The 17,927-nt window shown below is 38.5% G+C and overlaps 2 protein-coding genes across 4 annotated transcripts in view; one reads left to right on the top strand and one right to left on the bottom strand.

The window, feature by feature from the left end:
- The window catches only part of TMEM117 (transmembrane protein 117), a 180,977-nt gene that overhangs the window by 144,518 nt on the left and 18,532 nt on the right, over positions 1–17,927 (bottom strand). For all 3 annotated transcript variants that reach the window (XM_036401269.2, XM_036401268.2, XM_036401267.2), the window contains exon 3: positions 9,764–9,896. In XM_036401269.2, coding sequence (XP_036257162.1) covers positions 9,764–9,896 — 133 coding nt within the window. The remainder of the gene's footprint in view (positions 1–9,763; positions 9,897–17,927) is intronic.
- Positions 11,656–17,396, top strand: LOC118698165 (P2Y purinoceptor 1-like). Its single transcript, XM_036401270.1, has 2 exons — positions 11,656–11,725; positions 16,375–17,396. Exons 1-2 carry the CDS (start codon positions 11,656–11,658, stop codon positions 17,394–17,396), a joined length of 1,092 nt encoding a protein of 363 aa, XP_036257163.1.

Below are 17,927 nucleotides of genomic sequence, written 5' to 3'. Positions count from 1 at the left end.
GGCAAAAAAATTTGCTAAATTAAAGAGCTTCTTTATAAGTAATCTGTACATTATTCAAACTTATTTTTGAATTCTTGAATTTTAGACTGCTTGTTAACTTTTTTCCAGTAAGGATTCAATGTTTTATTGAAAAATCTGCTTCAGTTTGCTGTAACTGGTGCTTTGGCTACTTATTTGAATGTGAAGTTCCTTTAGGTGCTGAAACTACAGAATAAGCAGTTCTGGGAAAAAAAAAAAAAAGAAGGAGTAATTCCTGCCTCAAAACTTTGTAGTTACTACACAGCAAATAAAACCATTTACTTCAAAACCTATAGAGTTTGCTTAAATGCTTAAAATGTGTAATGCTGTGAAAAACACTGAAGACATTCTAAGACACAATTTCTTGTTAACATGCAAAAGAAAGTGGAGGGCTGCAGCTACTAGCAAGCAAAAAATTCCTGGATCATCTAGTGCACATTCTGACAAAAGAACTCAAGATTTGGCACAAAGAGCCATAGAGAGAAAAAAAACAGCAATCTGAGTAATCAACTGGAAAAAAATAAAGTAAAAAAGCCTTTAAAGTCCTGAGTACTTTTGTAGCTTTCATTTTCTTTATCAAATCTTGAAAATTTCTCCTCCCTCTTCAAATTTACTCTGTTTTTTCCTGTTGGGAGCCTAGTATGAAGGTTTTTCCATACTATGAGTATTACTAAGAAAAGACTAAGGATTCAAAAGTCCAATTCTATAGTGAAAATACTGCTACTTTCATTTTAGATTAACCAGGTCACATTTCAGACAAAATAATGCAAGTAGCAGGAATGACATACAGTATTGCTCTACCACCTTGATTTGAGCCCTTTACAATCTGGTAACTATTTCCAATCTGTCCATGTCATTTGTGGACATTAAAACACTTGGAAATTTTTAATGTTTTTCTCTCACTGGAATATACCTGAGGGTTTTCTAGGAACTCAAAAACTGTTTGTAGCTTCCCTTTCACAAACAAAATTCATAAGCCTGGGTGAAAAAAATCCAGAAGACTTTGATTTAAAAATCCACCATATTTTCTGTTTTGGAAAAAAAGTAGTCCATTTTTAATTGGCATCAAACATTTATAACTTCCTATGTACAAGCACATTTCTTAGTCTGCTGATTTGCAGAGGTATGAACATATTAATGAAGAGGTGTCACCTACAAGTGATACCCTGCTTTAAAAACAACCTGCATTAACCATGCAGGTTAAGCACTAAAGGATTGTTTTATTTATATCACAGCTAGAGATTCTCTTTAAGAAGACCTAGAAAACAGGCAATTGCTGAAAAGTGCAGATAAATATTTTTAAAATTGACTACTTATCTTTGTTACAGTTGTCTTTTTAAGGGTGATTGATGGTTTCACCATCAGAAAGCAACAGGGAGACACGCATTATCACTTGCTAAATTCAGACATTTATATAAAGATGTCTGTGCAGTAATTTTTCAAGATGACAATAAAATGCATCATACAGATGCATGTACTTTTGGGAGGGACTGCAATCTTAAATGTTTTTAAAAAGCCCAAGTCATATTTTCTCAGAAAGCAAAATGGTTTTTCTATCTTCTTCCATTATCCCCTGTACTACTAAACAGTGAAAAAAACCAGATACTTCAAATTGCCCTCTCTAGCAAGAGCAGGTTAGCTTATGGCATTAGGGGCATAATCTAGCAAGAATTACCTCAAATGCTCAATTTAATTCACACAAGCAGTCACCTGCAAACACAAGGCAGTTGATGCACCCAGGAGTGTGAGAAGGGCAGAGCCCATCATCCTGCATTGCCTGTGGGAGCTGAAAGCACCACAGGGGCCAAATCTGGTGAATGCCATCAGTGCTGCTGCTGCCAGGGGACACCAAACGCCTGCAAAATTTCTTCCTGCACTTTCCAATTCTTTCCCTTCCCTGCCATGGCTTTCATGTTCAGCAGCCTCCATGCCAGCTGCAGCCTGCCCTCCATCAGCCCAAGAGGGCTGGGAAGCAGGCTGCTCCCCATCTGCTGCCACCCCCACCTCGCTGCTGGCAGGCATGCTGGGGACAGGGGGCTCTTCTCCCCAGCTCTGCTCTGATGAAAAAAGGAGAACACAGCAGCAGTACCTAGAGCAAGCAAATGGCTCACTAGGGTGGCAGCTGGGCTACAGAATTTTCTATTCCAGGTGCTTGGTATCTTCAGGGTTTTCAGCCAAAACTAAAAAGGATAAAAAGTGTCAAGAAGACTTCTCTTCTTAAAAAACTGATTTTAATGGAAGTTTTCACTATTAAATTTCTATTTTTGAAACACTGTTTATCTCAATGTCCTCCTGTAAGCTAAAAGCAAGCAGTACAGTAATGCACCAGCTCCTCAGCTAAAGGAAATTGGCAGTAGGTCTCTCAGAAGATAAACCTCAACTTTAGGTTTCCCTGGCAAAGTAAAAACCTCTTAAAAGTGCAGATTGCAGCTTTACAGATTTTCTAGCTCAAGGTGAGATGACCTAAAAACATGATATCCTAGAAAAGAAGAAACTATGCTTTACTCAGACCATTCCAAAAGGACTATTCCCTAACAGGCCTCAGGAGGTGTCTTTGGACCTTCTACACAGAGATATTACCCACAGACATGTGGCCTCAGTTCACAAGCTGCAAACACAGGGCAAGCCACTAACTTGTTCCACAGACTGGCCTTCTCTTTGGAACTCAATAATCTGGGCTAGAGAAAAGTACTTTACAGTCTTCAGGGAACTCAACTCACACGCGTCATGGGCAAAGAAAACAAGAACTGAACACAGCAGCAATGCTATAGCTCCTGAAATGGCAAGACAGCTGCTGGAGCAGAGCATTTGCACATAATCCTACTGGACAATGCCACAGCAGCAAGGTTAGCGTGGTTAAGAGAAAACACTCTCAATGTCTACATGTCAAGTCAATACAGAGGAGTATGAAATAAGAAAATCTGTAATAGTGCCATCAATTAACTTTTGCATAAGGCTTAATAACATTGTGCTGTGATCAATTTACCTAGTCATTTATTCCTTGCACTGGAAAGGAAATTTATTTGAAAAGAGGAAAGGGGAAGGAGTCTATAAAGCCCTAAGACATTCCCACAGGCACATCAATCTCATCATGGCAACACCACAGGACAGCTAGGACACAGCCACAGAGCTGTTGCCATCTTATTGCAAACATTCCATATCTTCTCAGTGATTTCTCACAGGCATCTCCTCACAGCACAGACAACAAACTCCATCTCTCTCCTCACCCAGCTAACTCCCTCTTTTGTAGCACTCATCCTTATTGGACACACTGTGGCCTGTTAAGGGCAGGCCTGTTCCTACTCTTTGGTGATTAGTGCAGCTGCAACTCCTCAGGGTTGAGACTACCTTCTGCACTATCTTTATTTTCTTACATTCTATCCCTCCACACAGGTCTGCTTCTCCCTCTGTCTAGGGTTTGACCAAGATCCCTCTGGTGCTGGACATGCCTTTGTCTCTCCCATGCTTTTCCCACCACAGCCTCCAGCATCCTCTGTGTTTGCTGCTCATAGCTAATAGGTCTGGCTGTGCTCAGCACTTGCAGTTCTTCCCTCTGGCTTCTCTTATCAGTGACAACCTTCTTGAACCAGAGTCATTGATTTTGAGCAATAGGAAAAAAGCTCTTAGACGAAGGGGGTTTACAACAGTGCTACAACCATAATTCTTACCTAAACACCTACAAGTACCTTAGACTAATTCAATCAGCCACATGACAAGTACTTTACTGCCAAGCTGTGTCTTCTGCCTGTATCTTGACAAAGAACTCCTTCCAAAACTGGTATGTGTCACTTGAGATTCTGTGGTTTGGCCTTTGCCTGTAAGCTTTCTAAAGAGTTTACAGGAAAATAATTTGACTTTGATTTTTTTTCTCACTATTTGGTGTTCTCCACAAAATCTTATTCAGTCATTCTATCCAAGTGATTAACATTGCTCTCACCCTGACTGACCTGCCTTATGAGAGAGACAATTATGCCACAGGAGTTTTGGCAGCCTTTGATACCAACAACCAGCAGGCAGTCCTGGGATAGTTCTGTGGACAAGAGAGCTCTTTGGTGTCCTGGGATACCATCCTCCCTGGGATCTATGATGATTCTATGCCAAATGTTTTGGGATGGGCAAGACCTCTCTTGCCCTTTCTCTGCAGAGAGTGTGGTTTGGGGAATGAGTTTCTTGGTCATTAAAAGGTTTAGGTTTTCAGAATTATCATCTTGTAATTACACATAAATTAAGCATTTTCTATTCTTTGCCATTTCCTGGCTTAGAAGAAGGAAAAGTTTGATGAAGTCTACTTCACAGAAGACAGAAGCAGTATGGCAACATGGAGAGGTACTTTTTGACCAGTAAGTAAGTTTTTCTGGGAGTAAGTTTAGCTATAAAGGTTGAAACACCATGAACTAGCTTGGAATTTTAAATTACTTTGATTTTCAAGTACTAATCCTGTCTCAAGACACTTTCCAATCACAGTGCCTTGGAAAATACAGTATCTATTGCTGCTGTGATCTCACTAGACACCTGTGCCTTAGGATGCCAGCTGGGAGGACAACCTGCAATAAAAAGGCTAATTTGTAAACCTCTTACAGACTGCATTCTTAGAGCAATATTTTACATCCATAATTTGTATAACCATAATACAATAGGAAATAAGAAACTTTCTGCCTCTATATACTTTTCCATAATGTAAACCTGTCACAGATTTTGCTCTTTAGAAGCTACAAATATTCTAAGAGTGTTCCTGTTTTCCTCTCACATTTTGAGAAAGAATGATGGCCCCAAAGGATTAATGTCTGAGAACAGCACAGAAGCCTTACAGATTTGGACCCTTTCCTTCCAGCAGTTCACAAAAGCTTGAACTTACTGAAGCTCACAGTACAACACTATAATCTTTGCCAAATATTGAGCATGACTACAGTACAAATACACAGCTACACCAAATATACACAGAGGACACATCAAAATAAAGCCCACAAAACATATGGCCAAGTAGACACTGCTATGAAAGTATACTGGAGGCCTAATATAGATCCACTGTGTGCCTCAGAGTTCTGTAGAATAGTAACCATGGTTAGGAAAACAGACCAAATCTTTGTTGTCCCTAAACCTTGTTGTAAAATTATGCTAATGATGACTAATCCTTGACTCTAATGAGCAATCAAACTTAAGCACAGAATCCTGAACAACATGTAGCTTTTAAGCTTTGAATAAATACACATTTCCAGGGACACAATAATCTGTATCTTGGGGAATAAGGAAAAGAAGCAGTAACTAATTTGGATAAGGGTAAAGTATTTAATAGAAAGCTATTACTGTGGCCTTTAAATATACCAATGTTTCCTTGTTTCAGCCTGACAAACAAAATGCAAGCCCTCTGTACAGGCATTTGTCAGATGCAGATTGTAATTGGGTCCAAATCCACTAAATCACTCTAACTAAAATTAATTAAAGTTGCATTGCTATTCCTAAGGAATTTCTGCAAGTAATGTAAAATGTATTGAAATTCCACACTTTTTCTGCAAAGGAAATGAGCAGTAAGAGAAGATAAAACTACATCAAAAAATACGCGCTCTTTCCTAGTGCTTAATAAGAATAACCAAAACCTTTTGACAGCACAGGTAACAAATTCACACCAAACCTTCTCCTGACACATGCCACACTCAAAGAAGACAACCCCAACAATTTGTATCATTGCTGCAGTGATGTGACAATTTGCAGCTAAAGAGAAAATGGGTTTGTGTCTGTTATTTCAATGACACTTTGCAGTGTTGAATAATGATGCACCAGAACATCCTTTGGACAACTGAAAATCTCTTCATCTAGGACAAGACAGCTGACATTTGTGACAGAAGCAGTCATAAATTTGATTTTTGGATGTCATATGAAAAGGACATCACTGTGCTGTAATGTTAAACATCAAAGCATTATTTACTGATGCAGGCTCCCAAAGAAGAAAATGGGTTTCCTTTTGGTGGTATATTCTCTACTTAAAGCAATATGGTTGGGAAAGCTTCAATATGAGTAGGTACAGGCTTGGAATACCTCAGTATGCCAAGGGTACAAAAGTCACACAGAAATGACAAAAATATGGGACAGTCCCTGGACATTTCCAGGCCTGAAATTCCTTTAAGGAAAGAAACAATAAATAAAGGGCTCTGAATTTGCTTGTGGCACAGAAAAACCCAGAAAACAGTTTGATAGTGAGGATCCCCTTATACTTTCAGGGGATTTAGCGTCTTAAACTGTGCCCTTTGCTGCCACCACGTGGCCTTGCCGCAAGACACTTTTTGATACAGAAAAATAAAAGTTTCATCCTTTCATTCATGTCTCAAATACAGCCTTTAATAAATAAGCCATGTTGCTCATCTGTTACACAGCTCAAAATCACTGCTTACTTTTAAGAATCTAAATGACCTAAGATAATAAATGTACACCCCAGTCCCTCACTTTTTAAAAAAGTATTCAGTAGTATTTTGATAACAGATATGGTCACCAGATATTCAGTTCTGACTACAAGACCAGTGACGTTACACTAGTGATCAGTGGATTAGTGCCCTACACTGTGAAATGTCCTACAGTATGAAGTACCTAAAAGGAAACATCACAGAAAAAAAAAACAAAAAAAACAGTGACTTTAAATTTGAAAAGACACATTCCAATTGGTCACAAGATTTTTATTTCAAATCGTCATGCTTTCACCCAGCAGACAGCTGTACAATGTAATTCAAATACCAGCAACTCGTTCACATAATTATAGAACTGTTAGCACTGGAAAAGACCTCCATGGCCATCAAATCCAGCTGTCTACTGAGAACCAGTGTATTTACCACTAAAACATATCCCCAAGAGCCACACCTCTTTTGAACACTTCCAGAGACTGTGATTCCACCACTTCCCTGGACAGTCTGTTCCAATGCTCTACGACCCTTTCTGTGAAGTATTTTTTTTTTTTTCCAATATCCAACACACACCACCCTGGCACAATTTGAGGCCATTCCGTCTCATCCTGTCAGTAGATGCCTGGGAGGAGAGATGGACCCCACCTCACTACAGCTTCCTTTCAGGTCATTGTAGATGGTGACAGGGTCTCCCCTAAGTCTCCTTTATTACAGAATACACAAACCCTGAGCCACTTCTCTTATGACTCCTTTCCCAGCCTCATTGCCCTTCTCTGGCCATGCTCTGGCACCTCAATGTCTGTCTTGTAGTGAGGGGCCCAGAACTGAACACAATATTCAGCTTGTGCTCTTCCCTGAAAATTCAAGTCCCTCATGCTACATTTTGTTAAGGGATATACTCACACTATTTTAGGTTTGCTGCACTAAGACACATGTGAAATGTCTTTAAAAAGTACTTTTAAAAAATCCCCAAATTTTGGCAACTGTAAAATGTACCTTTTTTAGCTATGGTTATATGACAGAGCTTTCAGGTTTCTTGAGCCCTCAAAAGGGCTTTTGCTGTAGTCGTCCATGCTGGCATAATGCAGGATGTATGACTTTCCTACTTGTGTGCCAGAAAGGGATTTTCATTGATGAGACCAAACATCTGACACAAAGAAACTTGTCAGAATCCCTCTGGTGCCAGAACCCAGAGAAAGGTGATCCAGAGACATTGCAAGGAGAAAAGAAAAAAAAAAAGGCAGAAAAAAAGAACATTTTTCACTTAGTCTTGTAGACAGGAAGGCTTTCATAGCCCTTGTATTGAACGATGTGTAATCTGGCATGCCTGTGTTTCCTAGGAGCCCACAGGCTCAAAGGTCAGTTTCTCTGCACAAACACCATAACCTTCATGCAGGCAAACTCTGACCTTCATCCTGGAAACCAGGCTCTCTGGTGACAATCATTTTAGCAAGGCACTGTGGTAAAAGATATAGACAGAGCTGTTCTTTTGCACAGAAGTACAAACCATGAAGCAAATAACTTTCATAAGGATTACATTTACTCAGGAAAAAAAAAATGCACTCCTTGAAACGCTTCATTAGGGCAATATGGAGCAGTTGGGTTTGATGACATTTGTTGTAGAAACCCACTTTTCAAATGTACTACGCATTGTTCTAGCCCAGCTTTGAGAGGACTGATCCAAGAGCTCTGTTTTACTGATGATTTAAGTTCTGTTGTTTGAGACTAAAACTGTTTGCTCCATATGCTTTCTTGCTGGAATGGAGAGCCAACCTGTCTGTAATGAGCCCTCAGCCCACTTTGGAAAGAGCCATGCAATTCCATGAGGACATTATGGTGAACCTTCCAAAAGAATCCCAACACATCCAGAGCTGGGGTATAAGCTCCAGGAAAGGAGAGGCTTCACCCCACAGAAAGCAAGAGGGCACATTGTCTGACACAGCTATTTTAGTACTAGGCTGTGCCTGTTTCCATGGATGTGGATGCTGATGGCCACCCAATCTCTTCAGAGCAGCTAATGGAAGCTTGTAGCAGAGACGGGAAGCAGGAACGAGGACGGACAAATGAAATCTGATTTCCAGACATGAGTCAGGCTTTCAAGGTTCTTAATGCTTTGTCTAACAGCTAGCTGGTTTTAGTTTATGGAACATTAGAAAGATCAAATATAAATCTTAACATGATACCAATAATAGTATAACTATGTAAATAGGGAAGCCAGAAACCTGCAATGCTCCCCACCTCCTCCTCCTAATTAGCCCACCTGTTATTGAGCATTCATATTTACCACGTCATTACTGTGATTGTTTCATAAAACAGTCGATGAGTCTGCTGCTTTACTTGCCTTCCTCAAACCAATACATTCAGTCTCCATGTCACAATCTCATGATCATCCCAGCTGGTCTGTGCTTATGCTCATTCAGTGACAGGCAGTCTGCCTCCTACTCACCTTTTACTTTATGTCACATTTTTTACAGCACTTTGAACACTGCACATTTTTGTTGACATGCTTAAGATCTGTAACACACCACACCACAGCCCATTACTCATCATCAGTCTGTTGGTATGGCTCTGATATTCTGCTAGGAACAAGGAATTTAATTACTTGCACTGTTGTTCAACTCATAATTTATTTGGATTTCTTATTCCTTGCTGGGAAGTCTTTAGATGCTATCTTGCTTTTCATAAACAACATTGCGTGGGGTTTTTTTTCCGATGAACTAATTTTGTACATATTAGATATGTACAAATATAGATTTTCTCAGGAAAATTAACACATGAAAGTGTTGACGTAATAGGAGAGAGCAGGCCTTAAGACAGAAAATTAATATAAAGAGGTCCATTTAAAATAATTCATATATAATAGATGGCTGTTCATGTCTCAGCCAAACACAATTTTGCTCTGTCAGAGCACCTTATGGGGAAAAAAATTAAGAATATTCTAAACAAATTGGATCAGCAAATATTATTGTACATAACCAAAACAGAACTATACTACCCATTTAATATCCATGAGCTTCCTCAAATTTAGATATTTCAACTACTTTTAACTCTAAACTTCCTCCCCAGGCAGAATGGTAATGGTTAATCTTGTAAACCACTCAGCCCTAATTCAAATCAAATTTGTTTAGCTACAATTTAATTTATTTTTTTAAAGGCATAATATTCATTATTACTATGATTTAACAGTTGCTAACATTAGTCTAGGATTCAATTTTTATAACTAATACTTTAATCCTCTGGGCTAATTAACCAATTAAATTACTATTCCACCTAAATTCAGAAAGCAGAGGAATAAAAAAGTTTACAGTAAAGTATATTCTAGAGCAAAAGAGACAAAAATAAACCCTGGAACCTACCTCATATTCCCTGCCATAATGAGGAACAGGTTATAAATGTGAGAAAATATGAAGAGGAAGAGGATGGTACTGAAGAACATCGTCATCCAAGACCCATGGTCCTCTCGAAACATTTTCAGACGGAGCAATTGACCTGTGGTACAAAAATTATGAGAAGGTGTATTTTAGTCAGTCAGTAAATACATGTCTACATCACAGTAAAACCAAAATAAACTACTAAACTGTATTTCTTCCTATAGCACATTATTCCACAGTGTGTGAGGAGGATGTACTTAGCATCATGCAGATGAAGTACCCTTCTGTAGTTCAACATGAACAGATATTGCTACAAAATCACAAATTACTTGCAATCCAAAGGAGGGAAAAATGCAACAATAACTTGTTAATATCAGTATTTTTAAGAGATGATGAGAAAGACCACAGGCCACAACAATGCATTTCAAGTGCTTAAAAAAGTTACTGATTCATACATGATTTTATTTTTTGTGTCCAAGACAGCTTTTCATGTCTAAGACAGTGAATTATTTGAGGTATGTCCACTGACAAATATTATTTACTTCCCTAATTTAATTTGGTAATCAAATTATGAGTCTGTGTAGAATCTTGTACTGAATGTTTTCCTTAGACTTAATCACTTTAATCATATGATATTGTATTATACTTTATTCTGCAAAGAATACCTTTTTTCAAAGAATACTGATGTGTCTTGCCACTGGAAAAGAAGCTCTGCTTACTCTTGCCACTGGTGTTAGGGGAAACTTTTATTATATTTTTGCTGCAAACATATTTTTCCTGGGCTAGCTTTCCTTCTCTGTCATCTCTTACTGTTAGACAATTGTTTAGAGTATTGAAAACCTCACCAGCACAAGAGATGGGAATTTGACTTTGCAAGGCTGAGAGTGCCACAGGAGAAGCCAAGAGGGGCTAAAGGAAGACAAGGGATAATTCAAGCAGCAAAGTGAAGGACAGCATCTACCAAGGAGACAGAACAGTCTAGTGCTAGGAGATGGGAAAACAGGGAGAACAGAAGTCATATGAGGAGCTGGACAGGAAGTGTCTGGAGAAGTGATATAGCAGACTGAGATGTAAAATGGTCTGGGATGGAGGCAATTTTTCTCAGCTGGTTGTTGAACTACTAAGTCCACATTTAGCATTGATTAGGGCTGGATACAGATGGAAGCTATAAAGTGGGAGAAAATAACAAAAAGTTTGAAATGCTCATTCAGACAGACAGGAAGATTCCAGGACTGGTATTTGCTACTGAAGATGGAGAGGCAGGTTTGGAGGAAGAAGACTTGAGGATCTGGAGCAGACATGGGCTATGGGCTGAAGAGGTAGGATGTGAACTCTGGATTAAGCAGCTGGAGGATGAGAGTTCTTTGAAAAAGCTGAGACTTTGGAATGATGTGGAAACCATGAGGCAAGAGAAGTGACAGGTCCATAGAGGGGGGGTGAATGAAGGCTACAATGGGACAAGAGCAACACAGGTCCACAGAGCAGTCCAGTAGTAGGGTAGCAACAAGGTTTCTGTGAGTGAAGAAAGGTGAAGAAAGGGAAAGTGCACACACATACAGTGCAAACACACATATACATGCCCCAAGCCCCTGTACTCTTCTACGTTTTCACTGCTGGAAACCATGACAGCCCCAGGCCTGGCTAGATTGAGGGTGTCCCATAAGTCTGTCCTTCCCTAAAGAGCAAGCTGAGGCTGCTATGGCAATGGCATATTATCCTGACTTACTGAGAGGAGGGGCTTAATGATAAAAGATATTTCCCTTGCAGTTTGAATCCTGCTCTCTGAACAGCTGCCATTGCATATGGAATACTACCAACACCTTGGATAATAAGCAGTACCCACAAAATAGAGTTGTGATTTCAGGAGGTCCAGATTAATGGAGAGAAAGAACACAGCCTGGAATCTAGACTTCTGTAAAACAGATAACTCCAACTTTTCTAAACCAGGTAAGAGGAAAGATTTAATAAATATTCATTGCACCTGTACCCTCCAAAGCAACGTTTTTTCCTATTTAGTTATTACACACTGATTAATACCTACTAATATGTATAAATATCATATTCTTAAAATAATATTTTCATAAATACTGTCTTCAGTAGGCAAATTCTTCCACTTTAACTTTCCTTCTACTGTAGCTTGTGTTTGCCATATGAGACTTCATTAACTCTCAAGCAGGGTTCATCAACATAATTTTTTAATGAAAGAAATAGTACTTTAATCACAACACTGATATGTAAAAATGAAAGGAATTGAATATTAGCACAATCTTCCTACCTAACTGCATACAAATGTCGCAGCTGTTACTTATTGCTCCCACCGTACCAGTAAGTATAACATGCTAAAAGCACTTAAACTAAAAGATGTTAAATGATCCACATAATGCTCACATTGTTTTATACATCCTTTCACATCAATTCAGTTGAAATAAAAATAGGTGATCAGATGATTGCCTAACAGGTAAGTTGTTAAACTAAAAATTGCAAATAATGCTTATTATTTTTATAACAAAAACTAGAGTCTGTGTAATGCTTTGTTTTTATAAAATGAGCTAAAAGGTTACACACAACAGAAATATTATGGGGTGTGAATGGTCAGAAATTCGGAAAACCTATCTAGTAACTGGAATAGACTTGTACTAGATTAAAGTACAATTCAATACAGCCCTACAAAATTCTCAGAGTAATTCCAGAAAAATAAAACAGTTCATGTAAAATTAGGGCTTTTACCATAAAGAATAGCAAACAAAAAGTAGCAAAGGGAAAAGAGAGTAGATAAGGAATAATAATACACAAAATAAGCATTTGACTCAGCTTTCTTTTTTGATTTTTGTTTTTTGGGTTTTTTTTTACTTCAGGGAAAATTTGTTGCTTATTTGAACTTGTTAAAAATGTAAAATAAACTCTGACAGGTATGACAGAGAAGAACATGGTTATTAGGATATATTTACACATAAAAAATTATACACAGAAAAAACCCCAAATAAATGTGTTAAGCCTAATGGACCTTTGCAAATGTAAGTTAAATGACATATGAATGACCACCAGTGATAAACTGTGAATTAACTATATACAAAAATCCAGATTGTCATATCATAATGTTTCCTAGCTCCACCAGAAGTTTCCTCAAAATGTAATTTATTACTGTAAACAGGTCTTTTTATCTGCTCCAAGGCTTTGGAGAGCACATCAACAGTACTAGGGGAACACAGGGTAGCAGAGATGTCAGCATTTAGGGTCCTGCAACAAACCAGGCAGTAACCAACCACTATCTTTTTTTCCAGTCCAAGAGAAAAGACAACTCAATAGGCAGATACAAAAAATTGAGTCAAACAGGTCACTTTTTAAAAAACTAAAGTTTTTTCCAGTATCTTTAGATCCACAGCCCATAAGATGGTTGCACTCATTAAACTGCAGAAGCAGAAACAAGAGAAACAGTAAGTTCTTACCCATGCATTTAGCATGCTTTGTTGTCTTAATTATGAGTGATGGAAACCATAAACTTCAAGCATTTCCTGGGCATATTTGTAATATTCTAACACCCAGCTCTTCACTGAATGAGATGTATTCCTTTAATTCTGGGTGCACCATCAAGGTATTGCTCTTTCTGCCTACTTAGTGCTCCGGGTCATCTTCACCTATGACTGAAACTGTTCAACTGAAAAATTAACCTCAATAACTGGGAAGTATTTTTTAACCTTGAAAATCAATTCTACTTTCATCAAAGTCCGGCAAGTCTGATTTTAGCCAGTACTAACAACACATGCACACTATAATGCCATGGTGCTGTTGCTCATTCTGCCCCAAACAATATGTGTATGTGTGTTGGCTGGCTTTGCTTAAGAAAACATGGACTTAGCGATGAATGCTGTAATGTTCAGAAAGTTTTCTTAAAATACAGATGCAAAATTTGGGATTCAAACTGTGAAGACAATCTAGTCATATCCTGTAGCTTTAGTTATGCTGTTGGTGCTAAGACAGAAGACAGAAAACTAGCTATTGTCTGATATAAAAAAATGTCACTTCTGAAAATTATTACAGCACATATCTTCTGGACATCAGGATAGCTCCAATGGCTTCAGCATAGAGCAGGGCATGCTGCCTGTCTTCCTGCATGCAGTCAGACTGCATCTGTGATTGTATAGGCTTTAAATTCTTCTGATGGAAGACCAGGAGATCCTGGAATAGCAGCAAGCTGGGGGTCAAATCCCTTGTGTTTCCTCTTGCTTATTAAGTTATCTCAGGAAAGGTTCTTTTTATCTCTCCACCTGTTCCTCTTTGTCCACCCTCAAAGTCACTCACTTCAGTTGCAAAGCACAGCTTCAAGAACCAAGGCTTATTTATGGTCTCTAAGCTCTACTACAATACAAAGAATTAACAGGAGACAGCAGAAATATTTTAGAAAATTCAAACAAGAATCCCAAGGTAGACATGGGGGAAATACCTACACAAACAGACATATTTTCTAATTACTCTCTGAGCTCCAAATGCACCTTACACAGCTGGGCAGCTCCATCCCCTGCAGCTACAAAACCAGCTTCACACAGCTCAGCCCTGAGTGCAGCCCAGCAAACTGAAGGTGATGAAGGAGATAGGGGGTTTTGCTTTGTTCAAGTCTGTGACAGCCCTAACACAGTTACAAGGCTGCACATCCAGACTTTATATGGCCGACTTGGAGCAAAGCAGAGCAGGTGGCACAGCTGTTTGCCTCCCTCCATTTAGACTTACCCATAGCCCTTGGCCAGAGGCTCAATAAGATTGGGAACCTGGCATTACAATTCCCTGGTGCAGCTATGGCCATACTGTCTGTAGCCAGTTTAGGACTTACTTATACTGCCATTTGTAAGTACTGAAAAGGAAGGCAGAGAGGTAGGGAACACCATTTAATTCCAAGAACACACAAACTCTAGCCAAGAGGATTTAGGAAAATATAAATTTCCTATACCTATTCAAACTACTTTTAATTGAACATATCATGAGAAAACGTTACTTAACTATCTTTCACATTTTAAAGAATTTACAGGGATATCTTATAAATGTCACAAGAAAACAATTACACAGTTTGTGTAATTTTTTATATTCACAAAGGCTAGGGAGCAGGGAAAGTATAGCTACCGTAGGTTAAAGTCCACTGCTTCAATACTTTAAAAAATACATTTATAGAACAAACAGTCCCCACCTGTGAAATACACTGTGAGTAGAACAGATGGTTTTCTATCTCCATCATTTCCTGGAAAGTCATTTGACTGCCTTTGTTGCTGAGCTTCTAGAAAAACCACTTTCCTTCCTAATTGTGTTGAGTACAGTCTAAAACATATTTTTGTCAGGTAGCTGAGTGGACCATAAACTTGCAAAGCACAATAATGCAGTCTTTATTTAGCAGGTCTTCACTGCTTCTTCTGTTTGTTATTGTTTGACCCATGTATGTGAACATACCTTTGGAAAAGTCTTAATGTATTAAGCTTGACATGAAAGGAAAACATTACCTTAGGAAAAAAATCCACTATTGCCAACTCAATGGTTGAAGATGTTTCAAAATTTTCAATTTATCAATAACATTCTGAAAAGGTCCTTTCTTCCACTCAAAGTGTGGCCTGTACTGATGAAAATTTTATTCTGTCATCCTAGCAAGCACTGGAGTGGACTCTGATCTATAAATTGCTGTTTGGATGATCCTCATAAAAAGCTTCTACTTGGACAGACCTCACAGTTTGGCATCATTTGGAAATTTTCTAGAACCATAACAAACTACAATTGGTGACAGCTCATTCTGACAGAATATTCTAGCCTTTGGCTTTATTAGGAGAAAAAAAAACCATTAGAATTAAGCATAAGACTTAATAAGCAGTAAAAACTTGCTTTGAAAAATACATTGCAGATCTATATTCTACATATTCCATAGTGGGAATTGATACAAAGTAGGCCATAACTTTAGATGAAAAGAATATTCTCTAACCCTACCAAAGCACAATCTTTTAATCCCGGGACAAATATTTACAGAAGAAAATCAAAGAAAAAGGTCAAAAAAAGCACTTTGTCTAGCACTTTAGACTGAAAAGTTTCTGTGGCCTTCACTAAAAGCAGAATTCTATCCTCATTTGTTTTGGTGCTGTTTTGTGATCTCAGTCGCAGCTCAGTGCACAGCTGCCCACATGAAGCTTGCCCCTAGGCCCCATATGGATGCTCAAGGCAATCAAAGCAATGATGGAATGAGCACGGGCAATTACTGTCCTTCTGTCACCTCCTCTGCTTTTTCCAAAGATAGATTAGTGGCAAGGGACACTGCTCTCACTTGAGAGTGCACACTTTTTTTCTCACATCCATCGTACACTACAGTAAATAGCAAAGAGGAAAGTACATAAAGCTTCCCATATAAGTTCATGAAGATCTGCTTGTGTGGGTGTTGTAGAGTAAGCTGTGTTACCTACTTGAAGTTTACATTTCTTTCAGATAGAGGAGAGAGTTTGTACATTATACTGTGTTCTGAATTCTTTTGCCAGTTCAAACACTGAATTTAACTTATAATTTTTGAATTTTAAATGCAATGTATCCAACTCTGTTTTTATTTTAAAGGCTGTTGGTCTCTCTTTTCCCTTCAGGCATACCCCGTGGACAGATGATGAATGGTACATGCATTATTTTCATTTGCAACAGAAATCCTAAGCTGGAGTGGTACTGTTATTTGCTGATTCTGGTTTGCCTTTTCACTTTATTAACAGGATTTCTAGGCAATATGCTTGCACTACGACACTATGTTTACTGCATGAAGACATGGACTACCAATACCATATTTCTCTTTAATTTGGCACTGTGTGACTTTACTTGGACTCTCGTGGCACCTTTTTCAGTATATTATAATATCCAGAAGTTTGCTATCTATTTCAGTCAAGAGTTTTATCAGATCATAGGACTATTTTTTAGTATTAATATCTATGGAAGTGTGTATTTCCTGACACTCATCAGTTTTGACAGATACATAGGTGCTGTTCATCCCATCAGCTCATTGACATGGTGGGACAAAGAAAAGGCTGTGTTTTGCACCATCGGGGTTTGGATCTTCATAGTGATTGCATCGGGGCCTGAGATTTACTACACAGTTGCATCTAGAAGACAGCACAGCATCACGGATCACCCGGATATCACTGAAGAACCTTTACAATTTGCCGTGCCATTCACAGTCTCCAAAATTATACTGAGATTCCTAATTCCAGCCACAGTCATCTTTACGTGCTATATGTTGACTCTCAAAGCGTTGCTGCAATTCAGTAAACGCCAGCAAAGAAGGAACAGATTTGTTAGGCCTCTCTTACTGATTTCAGCTGCTATGGTTGTGTTTGCTGTTTCTTTCATACCTTACCATGTCATGATGATGGTGATACTAATTTACAGAATTAATTGTCAACCACCCTGTGGGAACATAGGCACATTAAGTGCCATTTACAAAGTCACAGAGATCATCTGCAGCATCAACAGTTGCCTTGACCCAATCATTTTTACAATAGCAAATAAGACATTCTATGAAAGAATTAAAAGTATAAAATGTCATCCCAAATGCCAGTACTGCTGTTGTCTGACAGGAAGGGTAAGGGACATCACCCTGTCCCTGAGAACTATGACTTAAACTCCAGTGTACAAAGACTTGTATTTCCAGCTGCTCATGTGGCTTTGTGTCATCAGACCTATTTCATATTCGGTCACCCACATTGTACAGATATCTCTTGAATAAGCAAGAATACACAGAAATGCAGAGTAAAACTTAACATGACAAGAAATACTAGCAGCTCCTAGCTTTACAGAACTGGCATTTTAAATATTGTTGTCATACCCTAATTTAGTGTGAAATAATACTTCTATCTGTATGTACATGCAACATGGAATAAAAAATGATTAAAAGTTCTAACTAGCTCCTTTAATTCTGGGAGAGAAAAATACAGCAAGATTAAGAGCAGACAGTGTTGAGGAGCCTCCTTATAGTTTCTGTGAATTATTTCTTCATCAGCTTGTAAGTGCTGCTATGATTGTGATTGTGCAATTAATAACTGTCAGAATGCTTACAGCTGAACTGCTTGAGCATTTGCAGAAAGCTTTCTACAAGTACTTCATTTTAATGCTGCTTTCTCTAGAGTTCCACTGGCAGTGGAACCTCATTAAC

Source organism: Molothrus ater, chromosome 5, assembly GCF_012460135.2.
Source record: "Molothrus ater isolate BHLD 08-10-18 breed brown headed cowbird chromosome 5, BPBGC_Mater_1.1, whole genome shotgun sequence".
NCBI classification, from domain to species: Eukaryota; Metazoa; Chordata; class Aves; order Passeriformes; family Icteridae; genus Molothrus; species Molothrus ater.
Note: the sequence above shows the minus strand (reverse complement) of the source record. Positions and strands in the feature narration are given on the sequence as shown.